Source organism: Mustela lutreola, chromosome 9, assembly GCF_030435805.1.
Source record: "Mustela lutreola isolate mMusLut2 chromosome 9, mMusLut2.pri, whole genome shotgun sequence".
Classification (NCBI taxonomy): domain Eukaryota; kingdom Metazoa; phylum Chordata; class Mammalia; order Carnivora; family Mustelidae; genus Mustela; species Mustela lutreola.
This window is the reverse complement of record NC_081298.1, coordinates 109,000,001-109,024,904: the sequence shown is the minus strand read 5'-3', so window position 1 is coordinate 109,024,904 and position 24,904 is coordinate 109,000,001. Positions and strand designations below refer to the sequence as shown.

At 40.7% G+C, this 24,904-nt stretch overlaps 1 protein-coding gene across 2 annotated transcripts in view; it reads left to right on the top strand.

The window, feature by feature from the left end:
* TMEM87B (transmembrane protein 87B) overlaps nt 1-24,904 on the top strand; it is a 51,904-nt gene that overhangs the window by 14,203 nt on the left and 12,797 nt on the right. Inside the window, exons 4-15 of one of the 2 annotated variants that reach the window (XM_059188379.1) lie at nt 709-846; nt 1,828-1,881; nt 3,091-3,181; nt 5,229-5,290; nt 5,528-5,711; nt 9,947-10,046; nt 14,491-14,584; nt 19,944-20,019; nt 21,712-21,816; nt 21,900-21,958; nt 22,274-22,377; nt 24,182-24,255. In XM_059188379.1, coding sequence (XP_059044362.1) covers nt 709-846; nt 1,828-1,881; nt 3,091-3,181; nt 5,229-5,290; nt 5,528-5,711; nt 9,947-10,046; nt 14,491-14,584; nt 19,944-20,019; nt 21,712-21,816; nt 21,900-21,958; nt 22,274-22,377; nt 24,182-24,255 — 1,141 coding nt within the window. Of the gene's footprint in view, nt 1-708; nt 847-1,827; nt 1,882-3,090; nt 3,182-5,228; nt 5,291-5,527; nt 5,712-9,946; nt 10,047-14,490; nt 14,585-16,110; nt 16,187-19,943; nt 20,020-21,711; nt 21,817-21,899; nt 21,959-22,273; nt 22,378-24,181; nt 24,256-24,904 lie in introns of both variants that reach the window. The other variant, XM_059188377.1, reaches the window with a different exon arrangement.

Sequence of the window (24,904 nt, the reverse complement as noted above, 5' to 3'; positions counted from 1 at the left end):
ATCAATCCTTGTTTTAATATCCTTTGATTCTGGCCTGATCAATCAGTTATTGCTCTGATGATTGCTGAATGGTGATTTTTTCTAATTCCATATTTTCTTTTGTTTTGTTAATATTCTGCCATCAGGATGAGCTCTCTCTTTTCCTTTTATTTTACCTGTCATTTAACTGAGCAATCATCAGCATGGACTCATTGATTTTTGCTTTGTTACATGGGTTATAATATATTATGATTTTAAATTTATTTTGCTCAAATTGTCTATTTGGCCAGTAGAAGCCAACTTAACCTTTTCTTGATGACTGGAAGCTGCCATTAGGAGCCTGGTTTTATTCATCTGTCTTTGATTTAACCTTCCTTGTAGTAGTTAAATGCTGGTTTTCCTTCTCTCTAAAATCTTTTATACATGGGATCAAATGAAAGTAGCCTCAGGTCAAAGTATTTTTTACTTCTTCATATACCATTTCCTGTGGTAATACCTTAGTCACTTTTCTTCCTCTAAGATTATGCTTATATTATGTGTTACTGGATCTGAGTGCCTTGGAATGGCTAACATGTTATGATTACCTTGTCATACTTAAAATTATATCCAAAACATTTTTCTTTTTAGTATTCTGTATGTTTTCAAGTGCTCCAAACTGAATAAATCTTTGCTATCATTTAGATAAGAAGTGTAGAAATAAATTATAACATAGAATTTTACCTTGGGTAGGAGGAGCTATCACAAAAACAGGATCCTAGTGTTGATGAAGACTTTTGTGGCCATTATTTCAAGAACATTGAATGTTGGACAACAAAATATGAAAACTTAGACTGCAACAGTGACTTGCAGGTGTTTCCCTCACTGACTGTGAGTATCTGTCTTGCCAAATGTACTTTATAAGTATTAACTTAAATTCTATTTTATCAATATTTTGATAAACAAAGGTGCTTCTTTTGTTAACTTTAGGTGTTAACAAGTAAGATCCTGGCACCATTATTCCATTTCATTGTACCCTTTACAGAAACACCCTTGAAAAAGAACCCTTTCGTCATTTTTTCGTGGTCTGCTGTCACTTCCTCCATCATTCTCTCTCTCTATCTACTCCAGTGAGACCTTTTCCCCATCATTCCATCACAACACCTAGTCACGCTTTCCAGTGCTAAAGCTCTGTCAGCTTCCTTGGCTTATCAGCAACCAACCTACTTGAACACTCTCTCCTCCCTTACTTCCTCACAGCCTGGAAGATTTGATTCTGAAATGTTAACAGCAGTCATCCATGGGTTGTGAGGCTATGGGTCATTGTAACTTATATTTTTACTCTGTAAATTCTGAAATGAAAAATTGAAAGCAAGTCTTCAGTGAAAATAATAAAGGTGTTTTTAAGATTTGTGATAATAAAAACATAAAGTTTTTATTTTATTAAATAAATTTATTTAATTAAATTTATTTTATTTAAAATAAATTTATTATTTTATTTTATAAAATAACTTAATTAAATTTATTTTATTACAAATAAAAACATAAAGTGTGCATAGCAGAGGTGTATGGCTTGATGAATTTTCAGAACCTGAGCACATCAGTATAGACCCAGATCAAGTATAGAATATTTTAGCCCCTAAACCTCCCCCGCAATATCTTCTCCACCAAAGGTAACCACTACCCTGATTTAAACAGTAATTTTTCAAAAGCAGGATTTTTTTTTACTCATGTTTGGGCTATAAACTTTTTTACTTTTAATTTTTTCTGGTTCTTTACTTTTTTCAAAGCAATTTTTCTTAATTGTTAAAGCAGTTTTCCCTATAGAAATGCAGCAATATAAAATGGAATTGTTTTATTCTTTTTTTCCAGAATAAGGAACTAATTACAAATACCAGAAATGTTTCAAACCAGGAAAGATCAACAGTGAGTCATTTTATTTGTCTTTAAATCAAATGTTTACAAGTTCTGGTAAGCCTGAAAAGAATCTGTGATGGATAGATACTTGGAGAGCAATATACAGTAGGGTGATTAGAAGTAGGGGGAGAAAAAGAAGCATTATTTCAAATAGTGTATTTTTTTATGTGTATCTGTATGAAATTTGTATTTACTTATTTCTGACTTTGTTTAAAAATTCCTTTGAAGTTGTAATTTAAGGTTAACTTCTTTGCTACCTTTCTTTCAAATGCCTAACATAACAGTGGGCTGGTTCTGATCACCATTAAGGATGTAAAGAAATAGAAACCATGAATGTTGCTCCAGAGGAAAGAGAATTTGGTATTTGGAGAAATTCCTAAAAGTCAAAAGACCAAGAGGTGAAGAGGCTTGGAAGCAGTTGAGTGTAGGGACTGAAGGTGGCTTTGGGAGGGCTAAACATTTGCTTTGATGCCGTGCCTCTAAGTTTCTCAGTGATCTTAAAGAGTGGTTTCAGAGTGGAAATATGTTCCACTCTGCAGTGACTGGGACAGAACTCTGCTCTGCACAGACTCTGTTGCAGGTAGAGGAGTAGGAAGTGAAAGGGAAGGATAGGGAATATTCTGGAAGGATAAATGTGAAGTTTGATCCAGTTATGTGGGACATTGCAGCATTCCTAGGCATTACGGGGGGCAATTTCATTTCCTGGCAGGACGGCTAGTAACGTAGATGTTAGGGAATTTAAGTAATTGAACCTATGTACTGAATCTGTACAGCCTTTCTAACAATGTTACCTGACTTCTTACTCCCCCTGTTCAGTTTTAAAACAGCCACATTTAACAACTGAATGCTTGATATTAGAATGAAATATGGGAAGTGTAATATTAGAAAAAATATTTGAATGGTATTAATAAGTAAAACCTAGAATGATAGCTTTCGGAGGAGATCCTTTAAAAATATTAATAGGGGAAAACCTGAACAGTAGGAAAAGATTTTTTCTTCCTCTATTGCTTTGGGTCTGAGAGGGGCAGGTATAGGGGCAACCCTTCCACAGTCTGCTATCCTTCCACTGTCTACCATTTCTTTCTGTTGTTTTAAAACAGTAAAAACCCAACTGAATTACTAAAAGTTGTTTTAAAATGTGGTGGACAGTTGCTTAACTGTAGCTTATATAGCAATTTTTAAAAAATAACATAAAGGATTTTTTTCCCCCTGTTTCAGGATGTTGTAGCGAGAACACAGAGAGATGGGTTTCATATCTTTATTGTTTCTATCAAAACGGAAAAAACAGATGCAAGATGGAATTTGAATGGTATAGTTAAACTGCATGCATTTTTGCTGTCTGCTTTTACTGTATTCTATATTTTTGTCGTTGGCCCAAATCTACATTTTTTTGTTAAAAATGTCGCTCAAGGGATGCGTGGGTGTCTCAGTGGGTTAAGCCTCTTCTTTCAGCTCAGGTCATGGTCTCAGGGTCCTGGGATCAAGCCCTGCATTGGGCTCTCTGCTCAGCAGGGAGCCTGCTTCTCCCGCTGCCTGTCCCCTCAGCTTGTGCTTTTTCTGTCTTTGTCTCTGTCTCTCTCTCAAATGAATAAATAAAATTTTTAAAAAAATTATTTCTGTTAATAACAAATAATCTGTTTATTTTAAAACTTTAAAACTTTATGCTTATCTTAACTGTAGTATTTTTTAATGAATTGGAAATTTTAAATTAGGGTAAACTTTTAAAATTTCAAACCATAGTGGGATATAAAATTGTTAATCCTTATAGATTTAAAAAAGAATTTTCTAATATAGAAATGGGTAGGCAACATTTTAGTTGTATTTAAGGTAGATTATACTGTCTCATGAAAATGGCTATCATCGGAGGTTTAAAATTTTTATTTTAAAGCATCTTTCCATAGCTTAGGAGTAGAAGGAGCTTATCTGGCAATTGTGGCTTCCGTGGGTCTGTGAGGTCCCTGCCCACCCCTGTCCCCCATGGTAGGCCCTCTGTGTCTCATTAAGCTGTATGGTTCCTCTCTTAGTACCCAATGCAAGAGTGGGCTTACAAAAGGCAAATTTTTTCTTAGAAGATTTTATTAATCCATTTGGCAGAAAGAGATCACAAGTAGGCAGAGAGGGGGAAGCAGGCTCCCTGCTGAGCAGAGCCCAATGCAGGGCGCGATCCCAGGACCCTGAGATCATGACCTGAGCCAAAGGCAGAGGCTTAACCTACTGAGCCACCCAGGCGCCCCACAAAAGGCAATTTTTAAGAGAATGAATGCTTTCAGAGATCTTAGAATTGCTTCGGCTGTCATTTTCTATGAAATTATTTTTAAGATTTTATTTATTTATTTATTTATTTATTTATTTATTTGTCAGAGAGAGAGAGAGAGAGAGTGCGCAAGCACAAGCAAGAGGAGAGGCAGGTAGAGGAAGAAGCAGGCTCTCTGCTGAGCAGGGAGCCCTATGTGAGACTTATCCTAGGACCCTGGGATCATGACCTGAGCTGAAGGCAGATGCTTAACCAACTGAACCACTCAGGCATCCCTTGGCTGTCATTTTCTAGAGTGAGTGTCTGCTGGACCAGTAGTAGTCCACAGCATGCGAAGGTCCTGGGCATTTGCAAACTGCTCAAGTTCATCCACTAGGAGCACAGAGGTGAAGATAGTCTTTGTCTTTAAAAGTTGCACAGTTCTGTGGGGAGGCAGAAAGTACTGAGCGGACACAGGCATTGCTTCAGAGGAGGCAGAGAACTGGTGTACGACAGGGGAAGCCGGTGGAGGTGGCTGCTCTGGAAGAATGGGAAGTTGGGCCTTTCCTAGAGATGACATAAGGGGCCAGAGAAGAGAGCCAGGGACATTGGGGCCACTCTGCACCTAGACTGTGTGTTCTCTCACTTCCCTAGGTATTGTGTCTCTTCCCCTGATACCAGCAGGCAGTTTGAAGACCCCAGCAGTTAGTAACTGGAGCAGTTACTGAGACAGTTTGGTTCTGTGTTTGGCACCCCGCTTATTATTGTTGTCTTGTACAACAACCCCAATCAGATGCTTGAGTCTGGTACTTTATCCCAAGTTACATTAAGGAAGATGAAGTCCTCAGTGAGGTCAGTGACTGAGCATGGGGCGGGTCAAAGGCCAGTACTGCTCTGCTGTCTGCCTAAGATCAGACTTGGCCCAGTTTGATACCAGCATGTATACAAGTAAAGGTATCTTGATGAGCTGACATGCTGGTATTTTGTGTGTGCTAAGTAAAAATTCAGCATTTGTTAGCTCAGTTTGTGCTCCTAGAGCCTTCTGGGAAATGAGCTTACATTTAAAATGTTAAGATGTGTGCGCCATTTAATTCTTTATTTTCTTTATCCCCATCTTCCCCAGTTTCTCTTTCTATGATTGGGCCTCATGGATATATTTCTGCATCAGATTGGCCTCTGATGATTGTGAGTATTTCTTATCATTTTTTCCTTTTTTAAAAATGATTTTTTTAATCCTAATTGGTAATGTTGACAATTTAAAGAGCTCGTGATGGTATCCTTTAGTAGCTAATGCTTTGGCATACACTCTATTTCTGATTCCAGAGTGACAGGAAAATAAAAGATTACATAACTTGAATGCAGAAGTGTCCGTTTTCAAATGATCACAAGCTTTAATTGACTAAATTGCTTTTCTTCCTACAGTTTTACATGGTGATGTGTATCGTTTATATTTTATATGGCGTACTCTGGCTGATGTGGTCTGCCTGTTATTGGAAAGATATATTAAGAATTCAGTTCTGGATCGCAGCTGTTATTTTCCTGGGAATGCTTGAAAAAGCAGTTTTTTATTCTGAATATCAAAACATCAGCAGCACTGGGCTATCAAGTAAGCTGTGACTCTCTTTGTAAATGCAGTACGATCCAGGAAACCCCTCGCATTTGTGAGCAGAACTGTGGGAGGCCTCCTTCGTCCAGTGGTTTGGAAACAGTTGCATTAGAGATGAAGAGGACGAGAGCCACGAAGGGAATGTCGGAGTGGGGCTCTGATCTAGGCTAGCGGATGAGCTGTCCTCGTTTCCTGTTCCCCTGCTTTCCTTCACTTTCCTCCTGGGGAGAAGAAAACTCCTATTCCAGTGATTGACTTAAAACCGGAAACGTTCCAGACAGGGGTACTTTAGGTGCTACTAATCCTTTTAACATATTTCTCTGTGTTTTTCCCATATTCTTTCTTCTCCTGTCTCCTCCACAAAAGAAAAGAAGGAAAATTGGACCCCAGGGAGTAAAATCAGTAGTGCGGCGATGGATGGTGCCTGCAGCCATCTAGTGTTCTCTGTCTCCTCACTGTCACAGAAAACCTCACGTGACCATTGGAGGCCCCGCACAGTTTACTTAAGGAGGGCAGGGAGTTGGGCATCTCAGATGTGTGCATCAGATTTCTAGAAGGTAGCGTGCGAAAAGGCCAGAGAAGTAAAGGTACAGTTGCATCACCGAAACTTTGGAAAAGGAGGTAGCTCGAAAGGGTTGAAAGCTCTCAGGAATGTGCTTCTGAGTGATCCATTAAAATAATCTTTATCCCGACTTTCATAGGGTGTGATTATGTCTGCTATTCACTTTTGTAATACTCCAGGAAAAAAAGAAGAGTGAGTTGGAGTATAGATGAAATGGATTTGGCATAATGTGGATAGTTATTGAAGCGGAGTATTGGGTACAGAGGAGTTGATTATGCTGCTTTCTTTATATTGGGGAATATTTATAATGTCCCAAAATGAAAGGATGTGTACAAGAGAAGAAAGAAGGGACAAATATCCAGGGAGGCATATTAGAGGTATTATTATACCATGAAAAGTTTTAGTGCTGTTTGTGCACACGCACGTGTGTGTGTGTGTTTGCTCTGAACCAAACTAGGAGGGGTGAGGCTGCCGCTCATGGTTGGCAGGGAGAGCATTCTTGAACGTTTAGTAAGGCAGTTGAGCTCCTTTGCTTTTAGTGGTTGTCATCTCTTGTCTAGGGAAGGTAAAGTGTGGCCTTGTCTAGGAAAGGTACAGTGAGGAGCGGCAGCCTAAGATACATGAAGGGATGAAAGGCCACTTGTCATCCTCAGGGACTTGAAGCTCTCTTTCTGAGATGATACAAGGCCTTGGAAGAGAAATCACAGGCTGCTGTCGGTGTCTTTGAGGAGCCCTATGAAAAGGAGAGGTGCCAGAAGACCGCAGGGCTCCTGCTGTTTCTCCTCTTGCCAAGTGGGAAGGAAGCCTGTAACCCAGGCTGTCTTGCTTAGCACTGATCCTGGAAGGATAGACTTTGGAAAAAGCACTGCAGGGACAGGAAACAGTGATTGTTGGACCCAACATGGAGACCTTAAGGATAGGTCATGTCACATTGACTTGCTTTGTGCTGCTACACTTAGTATAGCTGGATTTCTTCAAAGTATTTGACAACTGTGATTTCTTGTGGACAAGGTGGAGAAATGTGAGCTGAAAACTGGCTGTGTGACCATGTGTAAAGGGTTCGTGCACGTAACTACCCGTCAGCATTTTGTCAGTGTAGAGCCGTGTTGTCCAGTATGGTAGCTATAGACCACATCTGGGTGTTTGAAATTAAAATAGCAGCTCACTTCCTCAGTTGTCCTAGCTGCATTTCAGATGCTCAGAGCCACACGTGATTACTTTATTGGACAGCGTAGATGTAGAACATTGCCATCATCCCAGAAACTCCTGTTGGACAGCACTGGTCTGGAGCAATGGTTCTCATCCCCAGGTGCACGTAAGCATCACTGAAGAACTTTAAGACAATACTTAGGGCCAGAGGCTGTGGTTGGCCTAGGCCTATGAATTGGTTCTGTTGAGAGGCTTCCCATGTGATTGTAGTATGCACATGCAGGTTGGAGAACCACTGGGTTAGAAGGAGGTTTTGAATAATGTCTGCCTCATAGGTTTTAGACCTCGTTGCTGGTTTCTCCTTATGATCCACTTAATGTTCCTTGCAGACCTATGCATATGCAGAGAATACACACTAAAATTCCGTGGACAGTGTGATGTTGGCAGAGTTGTTAATACTGGGGGTATAGATAATAATTTTAGATGGACCCTTCTCACCTGGAAGTCTTTGAAGGATCAAAGAGTTTTGGTATCCTAATGGGAAGGTGAAACTTAATAGGCAAGACCTTGATCTTGGGGTTGAAGTACAAATCACAGAAGAACGAATGGGCAACTTTTAAAGGATTTAAAGGGTGAAGCTGATGAAGAGTAAACTCAGCACGGGCGATTATAGGATGGTTGCCTCCCACTAGCTCCTACAACCTTGGTAACAGCAGGAAGACTAGCAGTGAAGACTTGGAGGTTCCTGTTTGGCAGGTCTAGCTGTACCAGGAAGGTTGTATAATCGCTTTTCTCCAAGGGGGAAATAGTCCAGACTAAGCGGCTCGTGAAGGAATTTGAAAACACACCACCGTTAACCATTTGTCATCCTAGATCTCTTCACATTCCACATGCTGTCTTGGAGGGCTCAGCCGTTGTTTTCCTCCTGAAGTTTAATCTCCTGGCCCGATGTCTGTCCTGAGCTGCAGACCTAGTAGCTGGTCACCTGCTAACTCTTCTGAATGCCTTACAGACTTCTCAGTCTCTCTATGGCAGAAAAGGAACGCACCTTTTCTGCCCTTGTCCTTGACTCACTGTAGTCCAAACCTAGACTGGCTGAGCCAGTCAATCTTGGCGCCATTTTCTTGCCACCCTCTTCCTTTCCCTCTAGTTTCACATCTGTCTGCAAAGCATTTGATAAGGTCTCTTATGATTCTTTGTGGATAAGTTGGAGAATTGTGAGCTGAAAACAAAAATGAGTAGGTAGATTTACTACTGGTTTCTGAATGTCTGTCTTGTTTTTTCTGTCTTTCCTGCCAGCACTGTGCTCTTATCATCTCTTACCTAGATTTCTGGAATAGCCTCCTTAGCATTTTCCTTGTCTGTCACCCAGTTCCTTTCCAAGCCATTAAGTAGAGCAATCTTGATAAAACACAGTGGTCAGTTTTATTCCAAGAGTCAGCAGAGTTCCTTTGCAAAGGCCATATAGTAAGTATTTTTGACTTTATGGGCCATCAGTCTCTGTTTCAACTAGTCAGCTGCCATTGTAGCACAAAAACAGCCACAGTCAACATGTAAACAAGTGGGCATGGCTATGTCCCAATAAAGCTTTATTTACAAAGGCAGATGTAGGGCCAGATTTGGCCTATGGGCTATAGTTTACCAATTCCTTTTTTAATGCCCTTGTTAATTGTCATGACTTCTCACTGCTCTTAGCATAAAATCCAGACTCATAACATGGCCTGAAAACCCTGTGTGATTATCCCTGCCTCTCTGACCACCTTTATTCTTGACGTCCCTCATTGCACTATGCTGTAGACATCCTGAACTTTGAATTCTTGCAGTATGTTTTACTCTTCCTCTTTTCTCCTCTGTGCCTTTTCATGTACCTTTAATTTTGCTTTCCCCCTTATTTCCCCCAAATAGTTAATTTTCACTAGGCCTTGAAATCCTGACTTAGATATTACTTCTTCTGAGAACCCACTTGTACCTTCCTCAGGTGTGGATTAGGTTGGCTTCTTCACAGTCCTGGGAGATACTGTGTTGCCTGTAGCACTCATCACGCTGAGTTGTCTTGTTGTGTCTGTTTACTTGTCCTAACCAGAATATATCATGGTGTCTCTTTTCCTATTATAGTCACACAGTAGGAGCATAAGTGAATAAATGATAAAGGCAACTTGGAGAAAAGAAAGCGCTAGAGGACCTTATGGTTTTCAAATATACACAGGACAGAAAGAGTGATGTAGTTCTTCGTAGCCTCATGGGAAGAACAAAAACAGAGGGAAATTGAGGGAGACAGTTTTTAGATTGATGTATGCAAGCATTGCCCGATAGTGCTGGCAAATACGGGGTCAGTGAATTCTCCAGGAGTAACAAATTCCCCTCCACTGAGGCTTTCAAACATCAGATGGATTAGTTGACCTTTAAAGCAAATATGGCCAGTTCATCTGGGGTCCGAATGTAGTTATACACAGTATATATTTAGAATTTTTGTGGCAGGCCTCTAGATGTATACAGAATGAATTCTTTTCTTTCCTCTCCACAGCCCAAGGTTTATTGATATTTGCAGAGTTGATATCTGCAGTTAAAAGGACATTGGCTCGCCTCCTCGTGATCATTGTGAGTCTGGGCTACGGCATTGTGAAGTAAGTACTGGCATGTTGGAAAGATACAAGCTTCCAGTCTTGTGACTCCTGCCATCTACATTATGAGTCTGTGAAACTGGACACATCTCAGTATCATTCTACAAACCCCGTAGGGAAACACCTGCAAGAACGTGTTTTTAAGGGATTTCCATATACGTCACCACTTTACACTGTCCTCAGATAAAGATCTGGAATTTGAATTTCAGTAGCTTTTCTTTTTTTTTTTTTTTTAAGATTTTATTTATTTATTTATTTGACAGAAAGAGAAAGATCACAAGTAGTCAGAGAGACAGGCAGAGAGAGAGGGGGAAGCAGGCTCCCTGCTGAGCAGAGAGCCCGATGTGGGGCTAGATCCTAAGACCCTGAGATCAGAGGCTTAACCCACTGAGCCACCCAGGCGCCCCTCCAGTGGCTTTTTATAGTTAGATGAATAAGTCATCACCTTTAAGGATAGGAAAATTTTAAATGATTCTTAAAGTTCAAACCATTTTCTTTTTCCTAGCCACATAGTTATGCTTTTTTTGGAGCATGGAGCTCCGTGCATGGAGCCCCACGTGGGGCTTGAACTCATGACCTCGAGATCAAGACCTGAGCTGAGATCAAGAGTCAGATGCTAAGCCACCCAGTCACCCCAAATTATGCTTTTGCAATTGTATTTGAGTATTGTAAGGGAGAGAGGACTAAACAGGTCAGCAGAATTCAGACTAAAACCTGGCCATCCAGGCAGGACCCTGCTTCTTTCAGACCCTCTTGGGCCCCATCTTTTCTCTCCCATGCCCATGAGTCCCTGGGAGTGACCATGGAAGAGCTTGTCCTCTTTCTCCTCGCTGCCCTTTTGTTTGGACCGTTCTCCTTCTTTAAAACTCTCCAATTCCCAGAAGCTCAAGCTTTCAAATTGGAGCACCTGCTTTATCTTCCTACTGCAGTTGCCTTTCAAGTTCCAGATTTCTGCCCTCATCCCTTAACTCTCCGAGTACTTGCTTCTCTCTGTTTCTCAGCGCTTCCCTCTGTGCCAGAATTCCCTGTGATTTCGTATCCGTGTGGGCGCTCCTGTGAGTAACCCGATCTCACCTCGCCACCTCACCTGTCCCCTCACCTCAATTATGATTCCCACTCCACTTTCTAGACTTTATTATTATATTTAACTGTACCCTCTTTATCATTGCAAATGTTAAGCCTCTTTCCAACTGTCATCTTCTCTGTTTCCCATTTACTTTTCCTATCAGATCAGGTCACTTCATTCTTTGATCCTAGTGTGGCTTCTGGCCTGTTGATCCTGCCATCCTTCATCTATCCTGTAGGGTGCTGAATGCCCACGTACACCCAAAGCCCTCTGCCTTCCTCCTTGTTGGTCTCCCTTGAGCCTCAGGCTCATACCGGAGCAGCAGAATCTGCCTGACCACAGTGTGGGCTCATTTCCCTTCTTCATAACCCAGAACTCTTAAGTGTGCCTTAGTGCCCCTGGCAGTTTCTAGATCCTCTTGCCAGTTGGCAGTCCCTTTCCCACTCTACAGAAGACTGTTTTACCCCCTTCTCTCCCCTCTAGCCTCGGACTCCCTACCCATGTCCTTAGCTTGGCCAGATCTTGGTTCTTTACTCCCCAAGGAAATGGAAGCCATCAGAAGGGAGTTCTGTGCCGTCCCCCCACATCTGGACCATGTTTAGCGTTTTCCTCCTCTTGAAAGGCAGTGGTTAAGTCCTGCCCCTGCCCTTGTGTCTGGATCCTGTCACCTCTCATGTGTTCAGTGGCTGCTCCAGCAGCTGGCTGTGTTTCCTCCGGGGTCATCCGTTTTCTTGAGGGGCATCACTGCCATCAGCATGTTGTTATTTTGGTCATCTTCCAAAGCAAACCTCCCCCCATCCCAGCTGGCCCTTTCCTCTGCTCCCCTTCATTTTTTTTTTTTTTTTAAAGATTTTATTTATTTATTTGACAGAGAGAGATCACAAGTAGGCAGAGAAGCAGGTAGAGAGAGAGGGGGAAGCAGGCTCCCCGGTGAGCAGAGAGCCTGATGTGGGGCTCGATCCCAGGACCCTGGGATCATGACCTGAGCGGAAAGCAGAGGCTTTAACCCACTGAGCCACCCAGGCGCCCTCCCCCTTCATTTCTATTCATCCCTGTGCAGCATCGTTTCTCAGATGCATTGTCTGTACTTGCCACTTCAACTCCCCTCATTTTCTTCTGAATATACCCTAATGAGGTTTTTGCCTCCACTCCTCCATCGAGACTGCTCTTGTCAGTCACCTGAACTTCTGTTGCCAAACCACATGGCCTTGCTTAGCCTTTGTGCAAGGGCCCTGTGGCAGTTTGAGTCTTGGAGCCCTGGCTCCTCCTCCCCAGCTTCCCTGCCAGACTCTGTCTTCCTGAACTCCAGCACTGAAGTCCTCCAGGCTCAGGCCCCAGACCTCTGTTCCAGCGACTCACATCCCTGGGGCACGCTAATCCAGTTTCTTGGCTCTAATGTCAGGGCATACCCAGAGTGAACCCACCCCTCCTTTCTACAGCCACCACCCTGGTTCCAAACACCATCGTCTCTCCCTAGATGACTCGAGTACCCTCCTAACTGGTTTCCCCTGCATCTGCCCTGGTCTCCGGTCAGTCTTTTTAGACACAGCATCCGCCAAGATGATCCTTTTTAAACATAACGAAGATCTCATTACTTTTGCACCCATCTTACCAAATAAACCCAATTCCCTTCTGTGGTTTCTTAGATGGCTAACTTCACCTCCTGCCATTCTCCCTTTTTGAACACTGCCCTGTCCTGCTGGCTTTATTGCTGTTGCTGTTCCTTAAACACAACAGACACTTCCACCACGGTGCGATAAAGGCCTCTGCCTGTAAGTGTCTTCCCCTGGATCCTGAGCATGATTTGCTTCCTCACTCTTGGCCTCTGCTCACCGTCCTCTCCCAGGAGGGCTAGCGCTGTTGGGATTTGCAGTGGGGTACACACCCTCCTCGGTCACTTGGACCCTCACCCCTCTTACAGCACTGCTTGATGCATATATTAGGATTTGTTGTCTCTTCCCCCCACTTCAGTGTGACTTCTGTGGAGTTGGAGCTTTGCCTGTCTTGTGTCCTGCTGCTTAAGGCCCCATTGTAGTTCCTGGCACATAGTAGGCCCTCCGTAAATATGCACTGAATGCACACACATATACTTGTGAGCTTGAGATTGATGTAGTTAGGAAGATTTTGGCCAGGAAACCTTTCCATTGGGTATTTATTGAGATTCCTTCTCAAATGCTTTTTGGGGTCTTGGGAGAGAAGTCTTCGTGTGGAATCTTATATAACCCACAGTTCTAGTTATGAACTTTAGAGCACTCATGGTTCTCGCAGGTGGAAGGTTCCAGTTAGGGGATTGTAATGAGTCAGAATTTAGGTGAACTAAATCAGATACAGAGTCTTAAATCTAAGCTGTGGCTATTAGTTGAATTTTTAGTTGGATTTTGTTTTAAAGTGACTACATTAAGTATTTTTCCAAAATTAGTTTTTTCTTCGAATTACTTTGGCCAGAGGGTTTTTGAGCTGAAATGTTTGTGCTCTAATTTGCATATTTCATGAAATTTCAGTTCTGTTTTCAAATTGCTCATCACAAAAATCACTGTCTTTGCATTTTCCCAAATCATTGATATATTTTTTAAAAATATTTTATTATTTATTTGACAGAGAGATCACAAGTAGGCAGAGAGGCAGGCAGAGAGAGAGAGAGGAGGAAGCAGGCTCCCTGCTGAGCAGAGAGCCTGATGCGGGACTCGATCCCAGGACCCTGAGATCATGACCTGAGCCGAAGGCAGCGGCTTAACCCACTGAGCCACCCAGGTGCCCCAAATCATCGATATTTTTAAAGAACCAAAAATGTTATTTTAATTTTTTCAGTGTAAAGAATGGAAGCTACAGTGTGTTAGCCCTCTTGTTTTGGGATTGAGAGAAGAAAGGGAATAGAATTCAATCGCCTAATACTCCTGTTCTTTTTCTGCCCAAGTCAGAAAAACAGTGGATTATCTAACAAAACATATACCAGAACAGTTTTTAAGTAATGTTCATGAAAGAATTAAGTTACTGTTTCTGCCAGGGACACTTACAAGTTGGCTCTTAGCCTCCTAGGTTTCCTCAAGCCCCTCTTCCAGACGGTGCAGTGAGTACCTGGTTATGCTAATCCTCTGGCACCTGGGTGGCCTCAGCGTGTTGCTTTGTGGGCATCAGAGCAGCTTCTAGTCCTAGAGCAGGAGGCCTGTTTCTCCTAAGCCTGTTTGTGCCCTGTTCCTGGGAAATAGACTTTTTTTTTTTTTTAAACTGAGGAAGCATAGGCTGGATGCAGGGGGCAGACTGATCTGACTAGATGATGACTTCTCTATGTTGGAAATGGGACCATTTACTATATTCAGATGCATTTTACTTACTGATGCTTTTTCTTTTTCTTTTTTTCCTGTTTCCTCTTTCTCATTCCAGGCCCCGTTTAGGAACAGTCATGCACCGGGTGGTCGGACTGGGGATTCTTTACTTTATCTTCGCAGCTATTGAAGGCGTGATGAGAGTTATTGGGGTAAAAACCGCGTAATTCCACTTCCATCCCTTTTTGTTATTGCTATGAAATATGGCTTTACTTTCTATCCCCTGATTTGAACTTTTAAAGATAGGACATTTATGAAAAAGGCCCAATTTGAGTTTTTCTGTTCCCTCTAAGGAATATTTCCCTTTTTAAATACTTCCTGAAAGTCCAGACAGAGCACTTCTTAAAGTCTGACTGATTATGAAGGCACCACTTGATGTCAGCTCAGGAATTGTTTCCATTTCAAAAACGCTCACAGTTATTCTTTATAAAGAACATCTGTCTTTGTCACTATGAAGTTTGAATGCATTCATTTCTTCCTTAACCCTTGGTCTGAACATGTGGAAGTGAATAGAATTAACTGTACCCATCACACATGCAGACATTACAGCACATCACTCTGAAGTCTCATTTGGTTATAAGTATTCTCCGGCTCTTGGGGACTCAGTGTGTGGGGATTCAGTGGACTCTCTTCTTGGAAGAACCACGAAAAGTTAGCATCCAGGGGGAAATGACTCAGGCTATGTGGGCCACAATGCTTTACTCTCTAAGAGGAGGCAGAACATTTATATCTGGGAAAACCCCTAGATTTCTAACTCTCCGTTTTTCTTAATAGTATGGTTGACAACTGAGTGATTAATCAGCTTATTATATTTTCCTTTCTTCAAAGGACCTAGTAATTTTTACCCAAAATGTTTTTTGGACTAGATGTGTGAATCAGATCACTGCATAAGAATGAATCTTATCTTGCAGATTGTTTACTTCACATATTTTGATCTTGAAGCAGGCCATTTGTTCAATTTGTTAAAAGCCTCGTTCTCCTTCTTTCTGTTATCTTTGATACATCTGCCTTCTATATTAAATACACCTGTGCTTTCCATCTTTGACTCTTTGAAAGGTACATTTATTTTTACTTGTACAGACTAGTGAAAGCTTTGCATTTGTGTATATAATTTACAGGAACTAGTCTTTGCTAGAAAGAAAAAAGATAAATATCCCACATACAGATACACACACACACACACACACACACAGTATTTCTTTAAAATTTTACATAGCCAACATTTTCAACATAATTTTTAAATATGATTTTCTGTCAACTTGTGATCAGAGTGTCTCACCTGTGGTTTGTTTTTACCATTCCACACTTCCTTTTCTTTCTTTTTTTCATGTCCCTTCACAGATAGTAGGAAAAATCAGGAGCCCACTTCATTAGTGGCTGTGGCTGTAGGTTTGGTGTGGAGAAGGGAGAGATTGAAATTGACCTAAGTGGGGCGGGGGACATGACATGTTTTACTTGCCATTTCATAATACAGTTTTACATTGTGATTGAATAGGTAGATGTTGCTGCCAAAACAAAAATTTCCATATGCTTAGACACAAATTTTACTAGGAATAAAACTTTTATGTGGTTTTTGTAAAGGGATGAGATGAACTAAATGGTTTTTCTTTTTCATATAATTTCTATGATACAGTGAAATGTTTACATTCAGGTTTTTCCTCCATTTTTTATCTTTCAGGGTTCTAATCATTTAGCTGTTATTTTTGGTGACATTATTTTGGCAGTTATTGACTCCATTTTTGTATGGTTCATATCCTTTACCATGTCCTAAAGTAGTTTGCTGTATCATTAAAATCAGGTTACTTTCAGTTTGTATTTATAATAATAGAAATGTAGGTATACATTATTTTTAACCTCAGTATAGGAATTTAGTTAAAGGTGAAAAAGCAATCATTCCCCCAAAAAAGAATATCTTTTATTTTTTCTGTTAGTTCAGCAAACTTAAGTACTCACTGTGTGCCCTGTGCTGAGGACGCAGAGAAGGAAAAGCTATTGTCCCTGTGTTTAAGGAATTCACACTCTGGGAGGGAAGACAAACATATAACTTAAAGCAATATAGCAATAGTAATTGTCATTTTAAAGAGGTGCTATGCAAACAAGAGGAAAGAGAAAGTAATTGTAGTACAAAAACCAGGGAAGACTTCACAGAGGTGGTGACATTAAATTGTGACCAAGAGAACAGATTGGGTTAACTGGGAAAAGAATTGGGGGAAAGGCATCCTGGGAAGAATAGAGGGGAACAAATAGTTGGAAGCATGAAAATATGGGGGCAGTGATAGAAAGTCCCAGAGTAGCTTACCTATAAGTGGATGTCTGTGGGAGAACCATGGAAGGCGGGGCCAGAAGGGAAAGATAGAATGACGTGCTCAAGAGTCTCATGTTCTTTCTGTGGGGAGAAAGAAAAGGAAATCAAAGCTGCCCAGGTGAGCAGCATGATGAAATCTGTGTTAGAAAGAACTCAAGAATGACATTTAAAAATGACCTGGAAGGGGCACCTGGCAGGATTAGTTGGAAGTGTGCGCAACTTTTTTTTTTTTTTTTTAAAGATTTTATTTATTTGACAGAGGGAGTGAGCACAGGCAGGGAGAGGAACAGAGGGAGAAACAGGCTCTCCATTGAGCAGGGAGCCTGATGCAGGACTTGATGCCAGGACCCTAGGATCATGACCTGAGCCAAAGGCAGATACTTAACCAACTTAGCCACCCTGGTGCCCCAAGAACATGTAACTCTGGATCTCAGGGTCTTAAGTCCGTACCCCACATTGGATATAGAAGTAATTTAAAATCTTATATAAATAAAAATGTAAAAATGACCTGGAAAAGGAGATCCTAGAGTCTAGAGATAGGAAGTCTAATAAAGAGTCATTTGCAGTTGTCCAAAAAAGAGATGGTGAGGGTTAAAAATAGGGCAGAGGGAATGGAAAAAAGACTCCAGATGATAAACTTAGTAGAAATGGGTGGGAAAAGAAGGGAGAGAGCTCCAGAGAGGTCTTGCTGTCTCAGTGGGAGGCTGGGGACAGTGTTGCCATCCCCAAGGTAATGAACTTAGGGAAGGGACCATAATGGATGAAATGTGAGCCGCTTAAGGCATTAGTGTTAAGCAGAGAGTTGGAAATCCCTGTCTGGGTTTGTAAGAGGAATTGGAACTGGTGATGAATATTGGAGGTCATCTTCATGTGAAAGAAGGTTGCAGCCCATGGAAGTGACCCAAGAACACATAGACCAGTGAGAGAGGAGAGGACCAGGATGGTGCCCAATGGGGGTAGAAACATGCATGGAAGAAACACCTTGGTGGAGGGAGGTAGAAGAACCTAGAAATTGTTCTGAGGAGAAGCTTTGGTAAAGAGGGGTGGTCAGCAGTGGCCAGTACTACAGAGAGATGAACTTCCAGGGTATACGTGGCTTTGGTCATTCTGGAAGTCACAATGGGACAGCAAGAGAGCAGCCTCAGTGATGCTGGTGAGGCAGACACCATGTTACTACAGAAGTTTTAGACGCAAAGTAACCTTGAGGACCCTCCTCACTGCTTCAGTGACTCCAGTGGAGTCTGTTCAACTCCGAGGCAGGGCCCTCTAATTCGCATTCGGAGAAATGGGAGGAACTCTAAAGAAACTGTGACCTGGTCAGAGCAGAATGCATTGTTACGCATATCCCGGAACATTATTTTTATCTCTTTCTTCTGCATTTACATCCTCTTTGAAACTCTTTCCTATAGATAGATTTTATTTTTACCAAGTTTTTTGTTTGTTTCCATTGTCTTTGATACTTGTCTTTTTGCTTTTAATATTAACTGTTCTTTTGTTTCCTTGTAATTTCTTTCCATTTTCTCATCTTTACCTCTTGTAGGAAGGCCAGAGGGCTTGAGTTTGCCTGTGTTCCTCCTCTGCAAGGAAGCTCTCCTTTCTGCAGGCATGCTAACATACATGGCCTTTTTGAGTCCCCTGTGGGTGATTTCTTCCAAACCCAGTGTGTCTGCTCTTTAAACTCCCTGTTTGTAAATTTTTAGTATGCTTCCAAGTTAAGAACAAAAGAAAAAAGCCTTTTAATTTACCATCCCTACTCTCTAAAGCAGTGGTTCTTAGCCTTGTTTGGGTACTGGGACCAAAGATGCCTTTGAAAGTTGAATGAAAGCTGGGGAGCCTCTTTTCACAAGATTAGAAACACACACCCTACAAAAGTTTTGCCTGCAGTGGGGCATTTAAAAATGTCCACAAAATTATATCTGTGGGTTCCCTGCTGTCTGAAGAGTATCTAGTTAAGAAATAATACCTGATTTAAAGAGTTGTTTCTGACCAAACTTGCTTAAAAATCAGAGCTACTAGTTTAGAATCCATGTTTGTTGAAAAAAAATTATACTTAAATACATCCTTTCCAAGAATGATACTAAGCTTACAGTAGTGTAATTTTTATATTTTCCACATGAAAACACATTCAAAGACATTGAGCTATTAAAAAAGGTGAGCTACATTGCTCAGTTCTGCCCATAACTGTGCTCTGGCCATGAGAGCTAATCCCCAGGGGCCGTGGTTCCTATTCTGCCGCAGCTGCATCACTCGTTAGGGATACTTGGCTGACCGAGGAGAAGGGGCTGGTAGGATGAACTTACGTGCCAGCAGGATGGGCAAAATCATGGAAGATGAACCTAGCTGCTAGTTTCAGCATTGCAAACTCCAGATCTTCACTTCCTCCCTTCTGTCATTGGGCATTTAGAAAGTGAGCTTAAGATAATCTGCTTAATCTGGAATTGTCTCCAAAAGTATATGTTTGGAACCTTTAAGAAGTTAGCGAGTATGTTTTTCAGTCAACTAACTGAGCTATAGACCTGGCATTTTAAAAAATCTGTATTATCTTTTTTCCTGGTAATTTACTGATACGTTTTTCAAAGATTTGTTCTTAACCATCCACAAGGTAGTTTACTGGGAAAAAATAGTAATGCAGCTTGGCAGGAACTTCCAAAGACAAGCAGCTCTAAAGGCCCAATTCCATCGAGATTTGAATGAGGGTAATTTATCACCTTTATGGACAGTGTTAACTTTGGACTGTTCCAACACATAATGCACCAAATTGGAATGGGGAGATAAGAGAAACAAGGAAAAAATTTAGTTTGCTTAATGATCCATATTTTTAATAAAGCAGTTTGAAATAAGAGTTATAAAGAAATCTAGAAATTAAAATTATCTTGTTTAATGTTTCATGGTGAGATGAAGAAACTTTGTCCATTTCAGCTGGCACCTGATTTTTCTATGTTTGCTTTGAGATGGCTATTTGACAGAGAGTAGATTTTTTTAAATTATTACAAATGGCAAGCAAAAGAAGCAGGTCTACATACAGAACTGAGCGCTTGCGTGACGACTCTGCTTTGCTCGATGAATCTAACATAGCTATCCTGTAACTGTTCGGTTCTGAAGTAAAACTAGAAATAACCTGAAAAAATCAAAGCCATTGCTTTTCTCATGAAGCCCCCTTCCTCTTTTTTTCCTGCTTGTTTTAATTTTGTGCTGTTTTGCTGCAGGCAAGTGACTCTGATCTTGTGCTTCTGGCCAGTCTCCCTCTCTCTCTCCTTGACTCTGGCTTGTGCTGGTGGATATCCTTTTCCTACTGCAACAGCACGTTCCCGTTGCTTCTCACCTCAGGATAACCAGGCCTGTTTGCTTTTGTCACCACTTTCCTTTAAGGGGAGAAATGATTTAAGCTTTACTTAAATTTAACGGTGTCCTGGTAAGGGGAGGTTTAGGCAGTTTTGAATTTGCTTCTGATCTTTTTATTCCTCGGCTTCTCAGAAATGCTTTTGAATTATTCAGTGTGACCTTATTTTTAACATAGAAAATTTATTTCAGTCAAGAATTTTGAAAAAAGGTATTTCTCTTGATAATGTTAAATGAATACAGCATATTTACATTTTTGTAAATTCTGACAGTAGCCTTAATTGGTTATATTGTGTTATTTTAGAAATTGATCTTCTTTTGTAACTCACTGGTCATTTAGAAAGACTAAATAGCAGTTTTGTGAGTACTACCATGAAGTTTCTGATTCATGAAGTATTTGAAATTTAAAATAGGCATAAATACAAAGTTTGCCACTTCTGTTCTTTTGCTTCACTCTGTTGTTTTTGGCATACGGTTCAGGAACAAACCTAGTGATGTGCTCCAGAAGAAGCAACTCCCATTTACAAAGAGAGCCCTGGCTTGGATCCCGGCTTCATTGCCAAGGAATCAGTGGAGAAGCCTCTTTTTGATTCTTCATTCTTGACAGTTTTGAGCTTTACCTGAACCCAGTGCTCCTGGAAAACAGCCCAGGTTAAGAAAGCCCTCTCCCTTTCGTGTTCCAGGAAAAGGCTTACTCCAAAGAACATACAGGAGACATAAGTCCAATAGGACTTACATGAGACTCCCAGATGCCCCTTGTTATTAGTGACAAGGCCAGACCTGTTTCCCCACTGACCAATCGGGCCAAACTAAGCAGTCTCCTTCCCTGGACCAGACTAAGCGGTCTCCCTCCCTAGGTCCCTGAGCCTTCGTCCACCACAGCCCTCCTCAGTGGCCCCTCTTGAGAATCTGCACACCTCAGGGAAAGGGACTCCCTGAGCAGCTGGCCAGTCATGCCACCCACTTCCCCATACCTGCTTTCCAGTCTTGTTTACCCTCCCTACAAAAACAAAGCCCTATCTGGCCTGACCTGTGGGACTTTTGCAGATCTTAAGAGTTAGAAAATCCTCCCCATGGCAGTAAACCTCTGCCTGTTGCAGTAATCTCTTTCCTGACCCAAGTCCAGATTTGTTTTATTTAACATATTTCATTTTTCAATTTATACAGTGGAATTGATAGAGGACCTCCCTTCTTACTTATGGTCATTCAGAGGATAAAAAGAGAGTAGACTGGAAAGAACAAAATAAGAAACAGAGACAAAGGCACAAGCCTAAGGGCATGTCATAATGTGATCTGTAAGAGTCACTGGCCTAAGGGGGAAGAGGGCTGGTTGTTTAGTGTATATACTGCTCTGTCCTGTATTTTGGGAGCTGGGCATTGAAGGAGAACATCATAGGGTTTCTTGCCTTTTGTATTCCCCAGAATTTAGTTAGTTCAGACATTGGTAAAATGTAAAGCAAGATTTGTGATAAAATCAGTATCGTGGTCATACAAATACTGGCTAAAATAATATTTTTTGTGTTTTTACAGGAACTATATTTACCAGTACTAATTTTAGAAATGTAGTAGGAGATTCTTATTTTGTTTTTAAACTGTTACTATTTAAAATGTCTTTCCTTAACTTTTTGCACATATTTATAAGTTTGGCACAAACTATGAAGACTCTAAGACTAAGAAAGAACACAGTGAAATTTTCTTTATACAGGCACTTTACAAATACTCTGATCTTTGCTGTACTGGGTAAGCTATTTAATTTTCTTATTATAATAAATTATTTCAGTATTAAATGTTCCTTCAAAGGTGACTTCTTTGGTGTGTTTCAGCTTCTATAGTGTTTATGGTGTGGACAACCAAGACATTTAGAATTGCAAAATGTCAATCAGTAAGTATAATCTTCCTACTTGAACAGTTTTCATTTTTAATTATACTATTTTAGGAAGTTCTTTATGATGCTCTAGTATATAATTTGTGTTAGGGTTTTATTTATCTGATTAGTTAAAAGGTTGAAGTAGGCATTCATGTTAATTTGATAAAGAGCTCTTCTTAGTTTTTATTTTCTTAAAAAAAAAGTACTGATTTGGAAGATGGACTGGTTAGAAAGATTTCATTCATGTTTGTCATTGTACACTATTTGAATGGGAAATCTATCTGTGTTTATTAAAAAATTAAACATTTCATGTTTGAACTGTCCTTATAGGATTGGATGGAACGCTGGGTTGATGATGCGTTTTGGAGCTTCCTTTTTTCACTTATCCTTATTGTAATAATGTTTTTGTGGAGACCATCAGCAAACAATCAGAGGTACCTAACATAGGAAAATGGAAGTTTGGCAAGCATTTGTTGATCACTGCTCCTGTGTTCAAATAAAAGCCCATTTATTTATTATAGAAACTGAGGAAGTAGTCCTCGCTTTTAAAGGAGTACACAGTCAAGTAGGGAGACAGACATAATGCAAGACAGTGAAATAAGATTTGTATAAACTAGGAAGTCCGGGGGAAGACCGAAGAGGGATGAGGAAGCCTCCTTGAAAGGCAGCATCTTCCTCAAGGAAAGAAGCAGAACCATGAAAAGCTGAGCTGAGAAAAAATGTACATTTTCTGAGGTAGTGGCAGAAAACGTGGTATACCTTGGTGGTCATTGAGACATTTGATTTTGGTTAATACTGCTTACATTGGAGGGAAGTAAAGCTGAAAAGGAAAAGTGGGGCCAATATCAGAAGGAGCTTGAGTCGTATGTTCAGTTTGTTCCATTGGCTGCATGTGATGGGAAAGCCCATCTGCCCTCACCTCACTCCTCTTCCCCAGGGAAAGGGCTGTGAAGTTTCTTGAATGCCCTTCTAGGGAACTGAAAGTATGTACTGTGTGTGTGTTTCTCCCTCTCTCTCTCTCTCTTTTTTTTTTAAGATTTTATTTATTTATTTGACGGAGATCACAAGTAGGCAGAGAGGCAGGCAGAGAGAGAGGAGGAAGCAGGCTCCCTACTGAGCAGAGAAGGGGTTCCAATGTGGAACTCTACCCCAGGACTCGGGGATCATGACCTGAGCCGAAGGTAGAGGCTTTAACCCACTGAGCCACCCTGGTGCCCCACTCTCCCTCTCTTTTTAAAAGTACATAGTAATTGGGACACCTGGGTGGCACGCCTAGGCGTCCAACTCTTGGTTTTGGCTCAGGTCATGATCTCAGGGTCATGAGATCAAACCCTGAGTCAGGTTCCAAACTCAGTGCCAAGTCTACTCTCTCCTTTGCCCCACCCCATTGTGCAAGTGTGTGCATGCGTGCATGCACGTGCATGCACACACACACACACACTCTCTCTCTAATAAATAGATACATATTTTTTGTAAAAGTATATAATAATTATGCAGAAATACATACATATGCATACACACTGCTCTTCACCTTCTTGTTTAAGATGCATCTTTCCATATCTTGTACAGATCTACCCCATTTTTTTTTTTTTTTTTAAGAAGGCTCCATGCCCAGTGTGGGGCTTCAGCTTATGACCCTGAAGTTGAGAGTGGCATGCTCTACTGATGGAGCCAGCCAGCTCTCCCTCGATCTCCCACATTATTTTTAATGGCTCTTTAGCATTCCATGATATAAATGTAGCCTAATTTATAGAAGCAGTCCCTACTTATTAGGCACTTTGCTTCTAGGATTACTGTTATTATCAGCAATGCTTTCTGAATATATTTTTGACCTAGCAAATGTGGCTCAGTCAGTACACTTTATTTTCACCAGTAAGATTAGCAATTTACTTTTTGTTAGGAGTTAAGTTTACAAGTAGTGGGCAGGGAGGGTAAACCTGACAGGGAGAAAAAATGTAGAGCGTGAAGTTCCCTTCCCTGAACATTGAAGATCTGCTTTCCAGAAAGATCTTACCAGTTACGCTTTCACCCGCAGGGCTTGGAGCTCCAGCTTCACTGTTGCATTGCTAATAATCTTTCCTAATTTGAGAGTAAAAATAGTTAAGTATTCGTTATTTGAGTTTATAAGAAATTTTTAAAATGTAAATATTTTTGTATGTAATGATGCTTTTAGATATCAACTGAAAAACCGAACAGGTTTAAATGTACTAGTAAAACTACTCCTTGTTTCTGATGTAGATATGCCTTCATGCCGTTAATTGATGATTCTGATGATGAAATTGAAGAATTTATGGTACCATCTGAAAATTTAAGTAAGTGACATGTTTTCTTATTAAATGACCGTTGTGTTGTACCTTTACTTATGATGCAAAGTCAGATACATTTTTTTTCCTATTAAAATAATCTTAAAACTATATCTGCCCAAAGCCCTTTTATGGTAGATAGCCACAAAAGGAAGTCAGTAATAAAATTTTCATGATCATTAATGTAGTTTGAATGTTTGTTACCTGTTTGCTTTTAAAGTCTAAATATTAAAGTAGGTATACTGTTCCACACTAGTAATTTAGATTACATTTTGCTTAGCTCCTAATAATCTTCTTCTTAATGAGGATTGCTAAATTTTCTTGAATCGTCTCTTCTTGCTTTTCAGAATTATAGATATCTGTTCATTCCCATAGCATTTCTAATTACAGTTTTAGTGCTGTTTTCATCTTTCAATTAATTTCTACATAGCACTTTATCATTTTATTTTATTAAAATTTTATTTATTTATTTGGCAGAAAGAAATCACAAGTAGGCAGAGAGGCAAGCGGGGTCGGGGGGAGGCAGGAGAGCCTGATGCGGGACTCGATCCTGGGACCCTGGGATCATGACCTGAGCTGAAGGCAGAGGCTGTAACCCACTAAGCCACCCAGGCACCCCTCATTATATTAATTTTACCATAGTACTTGAAACATTTGT